The following is a 14,194-nucleotide window of genomic DNA, read 5'->3' on the forward strand; positions in this document are numbered from 1 at the left end:
ACACATTATCTGATCTCCATGTCTAGGTTCCCTCATCTGTCAGAGATTGTTGCTCTGTAAAACATTTGAGACCAAGAGATTGCAAATACTATCAGTTTAAGAACCAATATTATTATTAGGCTGGAGAACACCCTTTTTATGCAAATTACTCGTAGCAATTATGCCATGCATCTTTTATTGAAATTTTGCACTGCATAGTTACATACACATATATATGTATAACTAGAAGTTATACAATAATTAATTAAATAGCTTTTGTTTCTGTAACTGTCAATACTTTATGACAGATGAAATTTAAAAGTCTCTATGGGGTTTATGGTCTCTCAGGTCTGAACTCCGGCGTAACACGCAGCAATGAACATTTCATATATGTTTCTTCCCAAAAGCCAGAAAGTTCCTTATTCTAATGACAGCATCAGCTATGATACTTTTTGGACAATTACATTAACAGGTGGACCAACTTACAGAAGAATTAATAACGACGATACTTCTCACCCAGCAAATGCAAAGTGCAATGAACATCTATAAAAGACTGAAAAGAAAATGTTTCAAGCAGCAATTCAGATCAATGTGGATCTTATCTTGAAAATACAGGGCTGCTGAAAACTTGGTGTACCATAAGAGAGAATAAAGCAGAGAGCTCAAATCAAGTGATTCTTCTAAATAAGCCTGACAAGCTTTTATTACAAGAAAACTGAATTAAGCAAAAACCAGAGATAAGTGCTTTATCTGACATCTGGGATTTTAAAAGACTGAGAAATAAGAAGACATTTACAGAAAGAATAACATGTAAGGTCATCACCAATACAAATTGGGGTTTATTCAAGCTATTGACAATAATTGGATTTTAGTTTCCTGCCTCAGCCTAGAGTTGTCAATTAATTGAGCCTTGCTTGCATGTGAACATTGCTAGAGGCCTCTTAAAGAATCAGTTGATTACAACTTTTTTTTTTTCTGAAGGGTGAAACAGCATCCCTCCTTCGCAATTTAAGTAATGACCATCTATGCAGGTTTTATTATATTAAAGCCCCACTCCAATTGATTCACATTTGCCAGATGCTGTCAGAATTGCTGACGGGTGCTTATTGCACTTCAGGTCAGCTTGAAATCACCAGGAGAAGGGGCAGTCTGCAGCATCGGAGCCGTCCCAGACTTCTGAATGACCCCCCGCCACTCCATAAGGCGAGAGGAACTTTCAAAGAAGCAGCCACGTACAAAAGCCTTGTGGGGATGGGGAAACAGAGAAGCAAAATGGCACCTCCACTTCGCATCAAAACAGACAGCGACTCAGCAGCCAGGATGTCACCTCAATCTGCTTTTTAAATGGTTCTGCTCCAGTGCATACACTAGTAGGGACACTTCTACAATGAAAGCTTTTCATGGTTTAATTTCAGAAACTACCTGGAATGGGACAAAGTTATTGAATGAATTATCTTAGCAGGTTATTAAAAAAAAAACAAACAACAGCAAAAAAACAAAAAAACCCAACCAAACAAAAAAACACTAGAAGAGCTTGTTAAATGTCATATTAGCAAACTGTTTAATTTATTAAAATGACTCCAGTACACCTCTGTGCTTCTACAACAGACACGGCATTTCACAGAACAGGTAAAACGTGGTAACATTCTCACAGAAGCAGTATCAGGCTCATTAGCACAGAAACACAAGAGAAACAGTATCTTACATGACCTCCCAGCTCAACCTTCTTGACATGGTGATTCTGATACTTCTCTGTGGAGCAGGCAGTCAGTTCAATGCAAGTGTGTGTATATGTTTCCTAATCAAAGACAGGTGAGTAAAGCCCTATACTGTCAAAGAGAAGGCAGGTATGCCTCCAATGTCAGTGTGAGTAGAAAGTAAACGTATTAACAAGTTTATGATCCCTGGGGGCCTGGGTGGCTGTGGCGGCACGGGAAGTGGAATTCTACATTTTCATCACTCTAAAAATGTGAGATCTACAGGATGCATATGGAAAGATTAAGTTTCTCATATCATAAAAGATCCTGGCCCAAAAAGACTTGCACACCTGAGTAATATGCTCATAAGAATGATGAGACTCATGTAAATCCTTATAAGAGGAGAGTCTTAGAATACATTCGTGGTAATTCAGGGCCAGTCCTTTCTTCTTTACTGGTTAACTTTACTGAAATTAACTCAACCTGGCATTCTATCAGCAAAGGAAACATGAGAGGTTAATAAAATCAGAAGACACTGAAGGTGTAAATACAGTGCAAAAAAGTGTTGGGTTTTAGTTTTTGACTGTTACAGCCTGATAATTTTATATCCTGTGCTTTATTTTCAGGGAAAAGCATAGTTGTGTGTCATAATATACACGCTTGCATATATATGTATACATACACACTTCCTGCAGAATGCAAAGGCTTCCAGTGGCATATGATTCATAGTACTGACTTCTCACATGCAGGTTTTTTTCATACAAAACCAAACCAGTTTTAAGGTGCCCCCTCCCTCTGCATACTAAATGTATTCATTAATGTGTATTCACATGCATTATTACCCTACCAACTCACCGATTTTATTTATTCATTTATTTATTTAAAATGTAAGCCATAAGTTACCTTAGTTGCAATACCTAGCCAGAACACTTCAGTGACCGCAGTACTCCTGGGTTTTACGGTAACTAATACATCAGTTGGCAGAACATTCTTAGTAAAATGACTCAAGTTTTGTTTGCTTCATATTGCTTCATTTTTAAAAATCTTTTTGATGTACAATCTTTGCTGTTAGTACACATCAGATTTACTGAAATGCAGTAAACTATGAGAGCTTGTTATTCAGAAGCACCTAGCCTTTTCTTGACATTAAATGGAAGCCATCAGCAACAACCGTTGTATGGAGCATTCATCAGGTTAACGAACAGTGCACATTAGCTAGTATGAGATGAAACTGTTTTCTAAATAGCTAGTAGACTTCACAAACCAAATTATGTGCGATGTAGTCACTATCGTGCTGAAACAGTGGAAGGACATAAGAACAAAAGCAACTCTAGGGTCAGTTTCTATCCATATTAATGTAGCTTTGGTTCAGAAATTCTTTCAGTGTTGTAGAGCACCTGGTTTAGTGACAAAACACATGCGTCTCACAGTGCTAACAGTATAATGTTAATAAACTATAAACTGCAGGTTTCAAATATTAATAGCATTTAATAAAAAAATTTACAGAAATATTCTTGTTGACAAACGTGCAGTACAAATGCAAGCTCCTTGGCCACAAACTCAAATTGTGTGCATCAGTTTTGTGCTGGCATAACAGTGCAAGTGCTGGGATTCAAGTATGCTTTTCTATATTTATGTTAAGCAAGAGAGACTACATGATGAAGTTTGGGGGATTTTCTGCTCACAAGGCCAGAATGTGAGAACCAAGCGAAACATTGCAGTAACTTAAATGTTTGATTTCCCTCATATAGAAGGCAATCTAAATGAGGAAAAAAACACATTTCACAAGCAAACCAGCTTCACATACCACCAAGTTATTGCTTCAGCTAGATCAGCTGTACTAAAATACAGGACTACAGGTTGCAATCTAGTCTCCACTCACATGAAGAGAAGATGAAATCTACAGTGCAAGCCCTCCATGCAAAAGGATCAAATCGCAAGACCAGAGTCCTGTTTCATAGGACAGAATTTATTCATCATTCAGTTTGGTCTGTGAAATTTTTTTTTTTTTGTAAGTCAGTTAGATCAGAGTCAAAAGTATGTTGTTTATGATATTTCTGTGTTTCTAGAGGTTACTACTTCATGCCAATTTAGATCTGCTCAGCAACAGAATACAATATGAACACTTGTTTCCAAAGAATTGCAAAGGTTATTGCTGAAATTTTTAGGGCCAAAATTAAAAATTATTTCACCAAATCAAGTCTTTACTCCACTTTAAAAAAAAAAAAATCTGACATCCTATTAATTAAAAAAACAAAAACAAAAACCCCCAAACTTAATAGCTTTTTTCAATTAAATAATAGTCTAAGATTTTACAAGATATTCACATTCAGGCAACTGTCTCCTGACTTTCATCTGGCTGAATGACAGATGCCATAACAAAAACAAGAATGCTACTCTCGCATTCTTCATGACAGCAGTGATTAGTGCAATTTACCACTGCACTACACAGCTCTAATAGTGCAAGGTGTGCCTGCTAACAATGTTTCTCACAATCATCTGCTACATGATAATTATTCAAATGTCTGTAACTGTTATTCTCATTAGAATTTTGGCATTTATGTTAACATTTATGAAAAACTATGGCTTTATCCGTGAAATATATATCCTGCCTAAGCAAAATTTTTAAACCATTTATTTAAAACAATAAAACTGAATTGGAATGAAAGTTACGTGTTTATGCCATAAGCTGTGTTGCCACTAAACTCAAGATCTCAGGGTTAGCTACAGACCACAAATATGTGCATTTGTGCATCTGTTACAGTCTTTAAAAGTATATTTAAAACATAACACTGATAAAACTTCACTCTTCATTTTAAATCTAATTCTAATCATTTATCTTATTTTTTGCAACGTTAAATTACTTGTATCCAAAGTGTCATCCGAGTATCGCTGTATTACAACAGGATTGGGACTGTAAGAAACCCATAAACGCATACATAAGAAGGCACTTGTCTTCCACTAGTTCAAGTCAGAGAAGGCCTTACCCAGACAGTGGCACCTTACACTCTGAAGGATTAGCAAATGTCCCCAGGCTTTGACACAGTCTCAAAACCCGTCTTCATGTCTGGGGACAAAGGTGCTATCTGTGGTCTATAATACCATGAAGCTCATGATGAATTCCAGTAGTTTTTGCCTGTTGTGCTGAGGTAGGAACGTAGTGCTTAGTTCCAAAATGGTGTCTCTTCTTTGTTTCGTCTGATTGAAAACCTAAAGCACAGCATGAATATATGTAAGCATCACCATGTTCAAGGAATCTCCTTTCTTTTGTGATTAAAAGTTTATGGTCTGTACTAAATTTGCCCTCATTTACAAGAATTTTTTTTTTTTCCTTTCTGGAAGGCTTAGATGGTAATGCCTTTAGATATCCTTTAGATATCATTAGAATTCACTCAATGTTGAAGCCCTTCAAGTGGTATGGAAGAAGAGAAACTGAGAAATAAGCACAGTGTATAATAAATAGCCAGCTCCTAACAGTGAGGGATAAAACACACACTCAAAAGGCATCTGAATTGAAAGAGTAAGCACTTTGAAAACAAGAATTCAGATGTTATGCTCTGAATAGATGCTCAGCAGATGCTATCTAGTTCCACTTTTCCAACAGCAGAATAAACTAGAATTAAATGATGGATTTGATATGTGCTTTCTTCATAGCTCTTACAGTCTACAGGAAGATACCTTTACTATAGGCTTTACTATAGGCTAACTAGTGTTAAATTATTTAATACAGCAGAATTCAAGGACAAAGACTTCAAAACCCTTATCTAGCAATACTTTGCCTAAATGCTGATGCTTTCAAAATTATAATGCTAAATCCCATCTGGCATTCAGGAAGCCATGTCATTCCGATGAAAGAAACTCTTCATTTGCAAAATCTACATAGGCGATTTAAAATTTGAAATGATAGTGGTAAAGTGCAAAACTGATCTGTTATTTTAAAGATCTGTATCCTCATGGTGGACACTGGACACCTATTAGGATGGTTCTGCTGGAGCATCAATCACTGCTAAGACAAAATTCAGTAACTAATACTTTTTGAAGATTTAAGTAGTCCTTCAAAACTTAGCACAGAGCATGCTCTCAGCCTTCCAACATTGTCACTGATGTTCAATAAGGACATGGAGTAGAGCAGACAAACTTCATTTGCTGTGAATAAAAATGCCTAGTCACCTAGCCCTCACCTAGACAGGTTTCCTCAGGGGCAAGAATTGCCCTGTTCTGCAATGTGTGCTCTTCTCCTACAGCCCTGAGCTTTAAGGAGAGCAAACTGCTCAAAACCCACAATACATTTGCAGAGATACATTGACATATTTTAAACTGACACTGAACAGGTTCCATGAATTGTCAAAATTGTGCTTCTTAAAATGAAACTTAAGAGTCTCCAAATTTTATCACCGAACACTTACCCCAATTTCCTTAAAAACTTTCACTGCATTTTTCACATGACTGTAGGTAGCACTCTCAGCTGCAAGAAAGAAAACCCAGAGATAAACAAACTGCAATTGAGTTTGGGCTACCTTGTGCTAGGAGGAGCGGAATTAATCAAATCCGGCTCCAAAACTGGTTTAACATACCATATACAGCAACATTCTTCTCCGTCCTGCTTATTAAGTGCCTGTGTAACTTTTGAAGGTATTCAGACTCTGAAACAGGACCACTAAAATTGTGCACGAAGATAACAGCAGAGCTATATGCTTCCAGTAAAGGTCCCAACAACCTCTGCAGGAAAGTGATGTACTGCTGGTGCTCTTGAGACGGGCTCACCTAAGAAAGGGCAACAAGAGCTTACGTGACAGAGACCAGCAGAAACACGAAATGACCTGCAACACAGTACACAGCAAAACAGCAGCCCAAATAATTCTTAGCACAAAAAGGAGTACGGGGGCACAACACAGCACATTATGAAAGCATAGCAAAAAAGCAGTTTACCACAAGGGACAAAACAGGCACTGCACATCACAGATCAATGCTACTTTTTTCTCCTCCAGGATATTAATAACTATTTTCGTAAGATAAAATTAAAGACATCATACTGTTCTGCAGCCAACAGAAGGCTTGCCATACATTCAGAGACAGACATAAGTTTCCAAGTGTTAACAAGATATCCTAGAGAGTGCTTGTGTTAGCGCTGTGAGAAAACTGGTAACATGTCTAAAATCAATGATCAATCTATGAAGTGAAATTTAGGCTGAAAATAAATACCAGCACGATTTGACAGACTGTGCGTGCTGTCAGTAAAGAATAAAACATTTAGACACTAAGATACTTGAGCCTTTATCAGTTTTCATGACACTAACCATTGCCCTTCCACCTCCCTCTAAGCTTATTTGATGTTTCTTCACTGTTTTCCCCACGAGAAGGAGAGAAAGGTGTTTTACTGACTGTAGCAAAATACAACAGACTAATACTGTGAACCAGCAAAAAAAAAAAAATCATTACCCTTCCTGAACTAATGAAGTAGTTTGTGTCTCTTTCAAGAGGCTTCAATGTTATTAGCCTTAGGATAGTATTACCTTCAGGTAGCAATCTCTCTGTTCTTCTCCAAAATCACTGTCTTCATCTTCCTCGTCACTTCTCCAAGATAATGGCTCAGGGAGTTTTTTATCCCACTGCTGCTCTGTAAGACTAGGGCTAACATCCTCCTGATCATCCTGCTTAAATTGGAAAGACAAGGTGATAAATAGGTAAAAAACCCAAATTCAGGCAAATAACAGGTTTATTTTATAATCTCATCTGACTTAATCAGTCCATTCATTAACCAATACTTAACAAAAGCAGATGAGACCCAGTTATAGACAAGGTAAGAGATAAGAGATCTGAGATAAGAAGAGAGAAGAGACATTTGGTGAAAAAGACTGTTTTTCTTTAGTTTGCCTGTCACATAAAAGTGAAAATCTTTGCAAGCATTGCTGAATCTTCCTACCAGAGGCCATGCAGTAGCAGTTGCCAAGAAAGGGTTTTCAGTTGTGTTAGGATAAAAAGTTGAGGTACTATCTGCTAACCTCCATACTACTGTGGCCTTAAAGACAGAGTAGTAAACTCTGTGTTATATTACAATAGTTAAAATCTCAGTTAATGCAGAATGCCACAAGTTGCTGTATGGAAGTGGTAACTTACTGCCTCCAGTGACGCTGTTCTTGTATTTGTCCCCATGTGAGATATTGGTTGGAATAGAATGAGCCAGTTTTAATCACAAAGGCCCAAATTGTTTAAAGCTTGATTATGTTGAGACATTAGGACCCCTCCAGCTGTTGCATCACAGCAATTCCCTTCTGCTAATCACCCTGACAAGCACCATCCAAGTTTAGCCTGCAAATGCCCCACAGTAATCCACCCTTGGAGCAAGACACGGATTTACACTTATACTTATTAGCAGGTAGGTCTCTTAGGCAAGTATACATTTCTTCAGGCTTTTGAGATGAGTGCATGATAGCAAGAATACTATCGGTGGAATTTCTTAACTTGAATATTGTGAGGGAAAAAGAGTTTGTTGTTTGCTTTTCATCTATTTAGTAAAACCATCTGTTTTAGTAAAAGCATTAATTAGTAAAGTGCTTTCTAAAGTATTGTAAAGTTCCCTTGCAAGGGCATAGTGAGGTAATCTGCCAGAAACAATAAGCACAAGTGGCAAATATATACATACTAGATGTACTTTAATAGTGATTTCATTCTGTTGTGCAATAATGCAGGCGTGTCACAAGTTCAGGTGTACGGTAACTGAGGTGCAACAGAAATACTCCACCTGACTGATCAATGTCTGATGTAACATTCAATTTCAACAAGGCATCTTCAGAAATGAGTTTTAGAGATAGTAAACACACACTCGAAAGAATAAGGGAAGGCTTAGTGTCAATCATTCGCCATTATTTGTTTTATTTAGAGTAGAACAGAAAGATTTTTCAAAGGTCACCACTGCTAAGTCACTGTGGAAAGACCCCCATACAGTTATTGCATTTAGAAATGAGAATCAGGCAAGATTAAAAGCAAATGGATAACAGACACCTCATAGATATGATTACTGTCATAATATTCATAACAAAGAAAAAGGCCTCTGCAGCAAATGAAGAATGATATCCTTCCAATCTTACACTCTGATCAAATATTTTATTTTGAATGAAGCAAAGGCCACAAAATAAGTTTAAAAAAATACTAAAGAGATCACTGTGTGTTAGGAGTATTTCTTAGTTTTTGAGGCAGACACTAGAATCACAGGAAAAGAATTTTTAAAAAAGCATGGATCAATGAAGCTCAATCTAATGGGAAATTTAACAATGTGTTAACGTCAGCAGTAAACTGAAATAATGAGAAAAGGCAGAAGCTAGCTACCTGTCTTAGAGAAGAGGTTGTAAAAACCCCACAAACATTTCCAACCTGTCCGAAGTCATGAAACAACTGTTGCTTATACTGTTTGCACTGATTATGCAAATTCTTAATATTTTAAAAGACGTAAGCAGGTACAGAGGTTTCCTAAGTTTAAAGAAAATTACTGATGGAATATATCTCCTTTTTAAGCATTCAAATGTTGCATTGGTGGTGTATATCAGACAACACAGACAAATATTTATATACTGCCTAATAACTATCGATACCCCAGCTATAAATAGCCAAGTACCAGACTCAGCAACCAAAACTTACAGAAGAACCCTCAAGACAGGTTTCATGCTTAAGTAGACAGAGGTGCATATCTACTGCTGTCCACACCTATTTTCCTCATCTGTCCCCGGGCATGGTACATACAGGTTTCTTCCTAATCCTCTGATTAGCATTCACTTTTGGATTTATCTAATAACGATTACAATCTAATGCATGACAACATGTCAGTACCTCACATAAAAAGCAAGCAGTAGTAACTCCAAAGGAGGAGAATGTTTAATATCCAGATATATCAAGTAAATAGTACCTATGGTTACATATATTAAAAATGGAAGCATGTATCAAAAGGTATGCAGCAAGATTAGAGTGAAGCAGTGGCCATTAACAAAGACACCAGAAGCAGCTCTAGCCTCCTTTGAAACTGGAGAGCTGCAAGAAGAAAGCAGCCAAATACATAACTCTTTTCTATGTGCTCTTTAAACCTGCTTGCTTCCTCCAGGGCACCAAGGTTTGTTTGCTGTGCACAAAAAAAGTTTGGGAAGCAAAGGTGTGCTGAGTCAGCTGCCCCCTGGTTCCCAGGTTTTCTTTACACTGTATGCCTCCGGCAGATTGCACCACACAGCGACTCCAGTACACCCCTGAAACTGCAAACTGTGCTAGCAGAGGAGGTTTACAATTATTTCGAGATCGATGCAAAGGAATCAAAGAATAACAAAAGATCTGGACTACTGCCTCCTGTAGAGTAAAAAGTAAACATCCATGTAGCTATGCTACAATTTGAAAGGGCTCCAATAATAAAATAAATCCCCAGTTTACAAGACAGTATAAAATGGTACAATGAAATTACACACACAAGTCACTCATAGCATCACAGGATGACTATACCCACATGTCTGATGCTTATAAATGTAAGAATGAAGTAGTATCAGTCCTGGTCTTGCTACCTTGTTACAAGCTTTCGGTAACAGCATATATTTAGAACAAGACTCACAACTAAGCAGCATAAACTACCTATGGCTGAAGTCAAGCACAAGAAACAAAGCTCATTTAGTATCTCTACTACCTTACCTCAGCCACCAGAAGAATACCATATTGTATCAGCCTTTCCACAGATTCATGGCAAACTTGATATATCACCTGGCAAGGCTGCACAACAAAAGAAATGCACTGAAAAAATCACATCCATTATACCTATTATAGCAACACCAGTTCCCCATTCAGTATGAATGTTTTAGATACAGCAGTGTTATTCCTTTTAAGTTATTAAACTTTTACCAGCATAATCCCAATGCACCACTCTTATGTTTATCCTGGCAGACATTAAAAAAAAAAAATTACAGTGAAATAGGATATTTAAAATTTTTCCAAATTTTTTTTTAAGAAATGCATTACAACACTGGTAGAAAAACACATTAAATATTCTCCCCTTTTAACTGCCTCTAACAAAATTTCAGTTTGTTAACAATTCTGGAATAAAATCATCCTAAAACTGAAATCATTGAGACTCATACCAGTGATTTATTTGGAATTTAAAGGAAAGCACACTTTTAAGAAATTCCCTTACGTGTTTTGAAACTGAATAAAAAAACCCAACCTCTTTTACATTGCTCAGAATCATGGAGGAAATATTTTCTAAGTTAAAAAAAAAATTAATTAACTCTGAAAGCAGAATAATAAGATTACTAAAGAACCCCACCATCTGAGCTATATTACTGCCCAAAAATACTAAATTTGGCTTATGCTTCATTTAAAAAGGCACGAGTCAGAAATGTGTGCAAATTTAAGAACTAATTCAAGAATCTCTAGTATTCTAAGTAACTTCTACACATAAGAAAAAAAAAATATCTAGCACTTAAAATTGCAAGTATACAGAGTGTCTGAAAACTGAGATAACATCAGCTCTCTTCAGTGTTTTGTAACAAAGCAAAAACCAAAGTCAGGCCATGTTTAAAATTGCCACTAAGTACTAGGTGTAGCACATTGACTATTGCACTCCTATGCAAATTAAGAGTATCTTTAGAATCTGGAGCCGTAGTTCGCACTGTAATTTCAATCATCTATGCAAACTCACAGGAGTTGGGTACTCTCAAAGACCTGCATTTGTTTAAGTAAAAAAATATTTAAATAGTTTGGGCAGAATGCAGATATGGTTGTGATGGTCTAATGACATAAGCAAGACAAAATCTGTTTGAAGGCATTAAGAAGCCCAACCTCAAGTTGTGGGAAGTTGACAGAGATAGAGTGAGCAGCTTTGCTTTCTCAGGAAAGGCCTAAAGCCAGCACAGCAGAAACACTGCAGGCTCACCCCAGCATCACCCACTTAGCACTTGCCAGAGCAGCAGGCGTGCACTCAGTATGTATCCCCTAAACTGGATCGACTGATTTTATCACACCTTACCAAGGAAACAAGGTAGTGACAGGAGTGTGGCAAGTTAATTCACGTGTTATCTTAGGCCAAACATCTTTTGGATGAACTGTTCTGATGGAACTACATTCATTCAAATGTTCAGACATTTCCTTGAAGCAAATAGGAACAACACTATCTTCCTTTTTCAAGGAATCTTTCCTTTTTCCTTATACTTTCCTATACTGAAGAAAGTATAAATTCTCTTTAAAGTATAAATTCTCTTTAAAGTAACAAAGGCAGTTACAAGCAGAAAAAAAAAAGACACGTGGACTATTAATGCAACTACTTACCAAAGATACAGTAAATTCATTAGAAAGCAAGTAACACAAGCTGGCAGCTTTTCGGACCAGGTGTTCTTGACTAATCAAACTGGGAGAAGGACCATTGGTACCATTTCTGTATCTCCTACTCTGAACTGCATGAAGACTGCAGGCTAGAGCAGAAACAAACATAAGCAAAGTTTCTTTTTCCAAAGAGCTTTACAGCAAAGGAAACTTAAAACTTTTGTCTTGTCTATTTCTAGGCCTAAAAGCAGCAAAACATTACACATGCAATTGAAGAATAAAGACAGAATTCACCACTATTCCATTTGCATCCAATTAGTGTCAGATTGAAACAAAATCTCATGAAATATTAGTGACCAAAGCACAAGTTTTGCCATGTTGGCTCAAAACTCTGATAGTGCCTTGCCTAAGGCAATGACCAATACATGAATACTTCCCAAGAAAGACAAAGGACGATGAGAAAAATGAGTGAAACATTCTACAAACCAAAACCAAGTTTACTTTAAAATTGGTTTTGTTAGAGTAAACATGGGCTGAAGCAGGGAGGGAAGAAATATATACAAGTAAATTACACGAAAAATGGGGGCTGGGGGAGGTTGTGCAGATACTTTGACTTCATGGGTCACAAGAAAGTCTATCCTTGGCAAACCACAACACATACCAATAATGGCCTCTTTAATAAATACATGTAGTACTCCATTGCTGTAGAAGTTGAGTTCAAAGACAGCAGGTATCGTTGTGCTGGGAGTGATGAAGAACTCATTGTTTCGGCTAGTGTTTGTGATATTTACACAGTTCCCCAACAAGTGAATGGCATGCATGACAACATCATCTGAGTTCCCTGAAAATCCCAAATCAAAGTCACGGGCTAAGACCTCCTCCTTCATGGAAAAGAAATCTTCTACCAACCTGGAAAGATCAGTTCCCTAGGAATAAAATCAGAATCACAAAGTGAAACAATTTTTTTTGCACAGGACTTTATCCATAAACCACATAACCATGTATATGGCAAACACATAAACAAGCCATTAATTTTCAAAAATTTAAAGCACAACAGTAGTATTAGAAAACCTTGTTTTCACAGAGATATTGCTAAAATAGTCCACAGGTTTTGAATTATATGCAATTATATTTTAAAGCCATGCAGCTATTTGAGAATCCAAGTTTTTTGTTTGCTTCTTGGTTTATTTCACAGCATGCAGAGACTTGAGTTGTTCTTTAAGAACATGTTACAGATATCATATTTCCATTACCTATGCTATAAAATGAATGATCAATTAGCTGAGAATACTGTAATTGGCAGAACTTCTCTGCAATTGTTTGGGGACATGAGGAAAACCTTTTCCTCAAGCACTTCCTTTCCTTGTTTTTTTTTGTCAAATTGGCTTCAGATCATATTGTAAAATGCTTCTTTGATCCCACTATTTTAGGAAATTGGAAAGACTGGACTGACAGGAATAGTGATACTGTCGTCGACTAGGAAGATTACATGTCTGACCAGTATTTTTCAGTTTGTTCTTGATTTACATGCAATAAAAGTTTCAGATTAGAGGCAGAAGGAAATTCAGAAAAAATGCTAAACACACTTGTAGGAGACAAATAATTTCTTCCATGCCCTAGGCACAAGACTTCAGTTAAACATTAGTATCATTTTGCCATCATGGTATAATATTCTGGACCAAGGAACAGCAACACTCATTTGAAAATTAACAGAAGAGTTGCTAGCATATTCAATAGCAACTGTGTTTAAGATCTAAAAAACAATCTTAATACAATGAACAAAAAAATGTATTCTTTTAAAAAAGTGTAACTACATTTTGAATTACAAAAATCTATTTCCACATGAGTATTTATTATTATCCCATCAATAATGTCTTATCTTCAAGCATCCACTACTAACTAAAACGTTAGCATACAGACTACCTGAAATCCACTTTAAATGCATCTTTCTTCTTTTATTCGTATCATACAATAGTAAAATACATACTATTGTTTTAACTAACAAGGCCAAAGTAATGTTTGGGTATTTAAGCAGCATGGAAGTCCTACCTGCCTGTGTCTGTACAGCAGCAAACAGGCAACAATGTGGGTAGACATCACAGCACAGGACTTGTTAGCAGCTAGATGTAAACAAGATAAACTCGTTAAACACCTGAGAAGTTCAGAACATCATTCCAAGTGAAAGAGTACCCATTATTTAAAAAAAGAAATTAAAAAAGTGATACCAGCACAGA

At 36.7% G+C, this 14,194-nt stretch overlaps 1 protein-coding gene across 7 annotated transcripts in view; it reads right to left on the minus strand.

Moving 5' to 3' along the window:
* Positions 1-1,528: 1,528 nt before the first annotated feature.
* The window catches only part of GPAM (glycerol-3-phosphate acyltransferase, mitochondrial), a 33,429-nt gene continuing 20,763 nt past the window's right edge, over positions 1,529-14,194 (minus strand). For 5 of the 7 annotated variants that reach the window (XM_072870877.1, XM_072870878.1, XM_072870876.1 and 2 more), the window contains exons 15-22: positions 14,010-14,080; positions 12,622-12,886; positions 11,967-12,109; positions 10,338-10,415; positions 7,190-7,330; positions 6,251-6,440; positions 6,083-6,141; positions 1,529-4,886 (exon numbers count right to left, since the gene is read on the minus strand). In XM_072870877.1, coding sequence (XP_072726978.1) covers positions 4,770-4,886; positions 6,083-6,141; positions 6,251-6,440; positions 7,190-7,330; positions 10,338-10,415; positions 11,967-12,109; positions 12,622-12,886; positions 14,010-14,080 — 1,064 coding nt within the window. In that variant the 3' untranslated portion in view covers positions 1,529-4,769. Of the gene's footprint in view, positions 4,887-6,082; positions 6,142-6,250; positions 6,441-7,189; positions 7,331-8,621; positions 10,005-10,337; positions 10,416-11,966; positions 12,110-12,621; positions 12,887-14,009; positions 14,081-14,194 lie in introns of those variants that run through there. The other 2 variants (XM_072870875.1, XM_072870880.1) reach the window with 2 other exon arrangements.

Source organism: Ciconia boyciana, chromosome 8 (assembly GCF_034638445.1).
Source record: "Ciconia boyciana chromosome 8, ASM3463844v1, whole genome shotgun sequence".
Lineage (NCBI taxonomy): Eukaryota > Metazoa > Chordata > Aves > Ciconiiformes > Ciconiidae > Ciconia > Ciconia boyciana.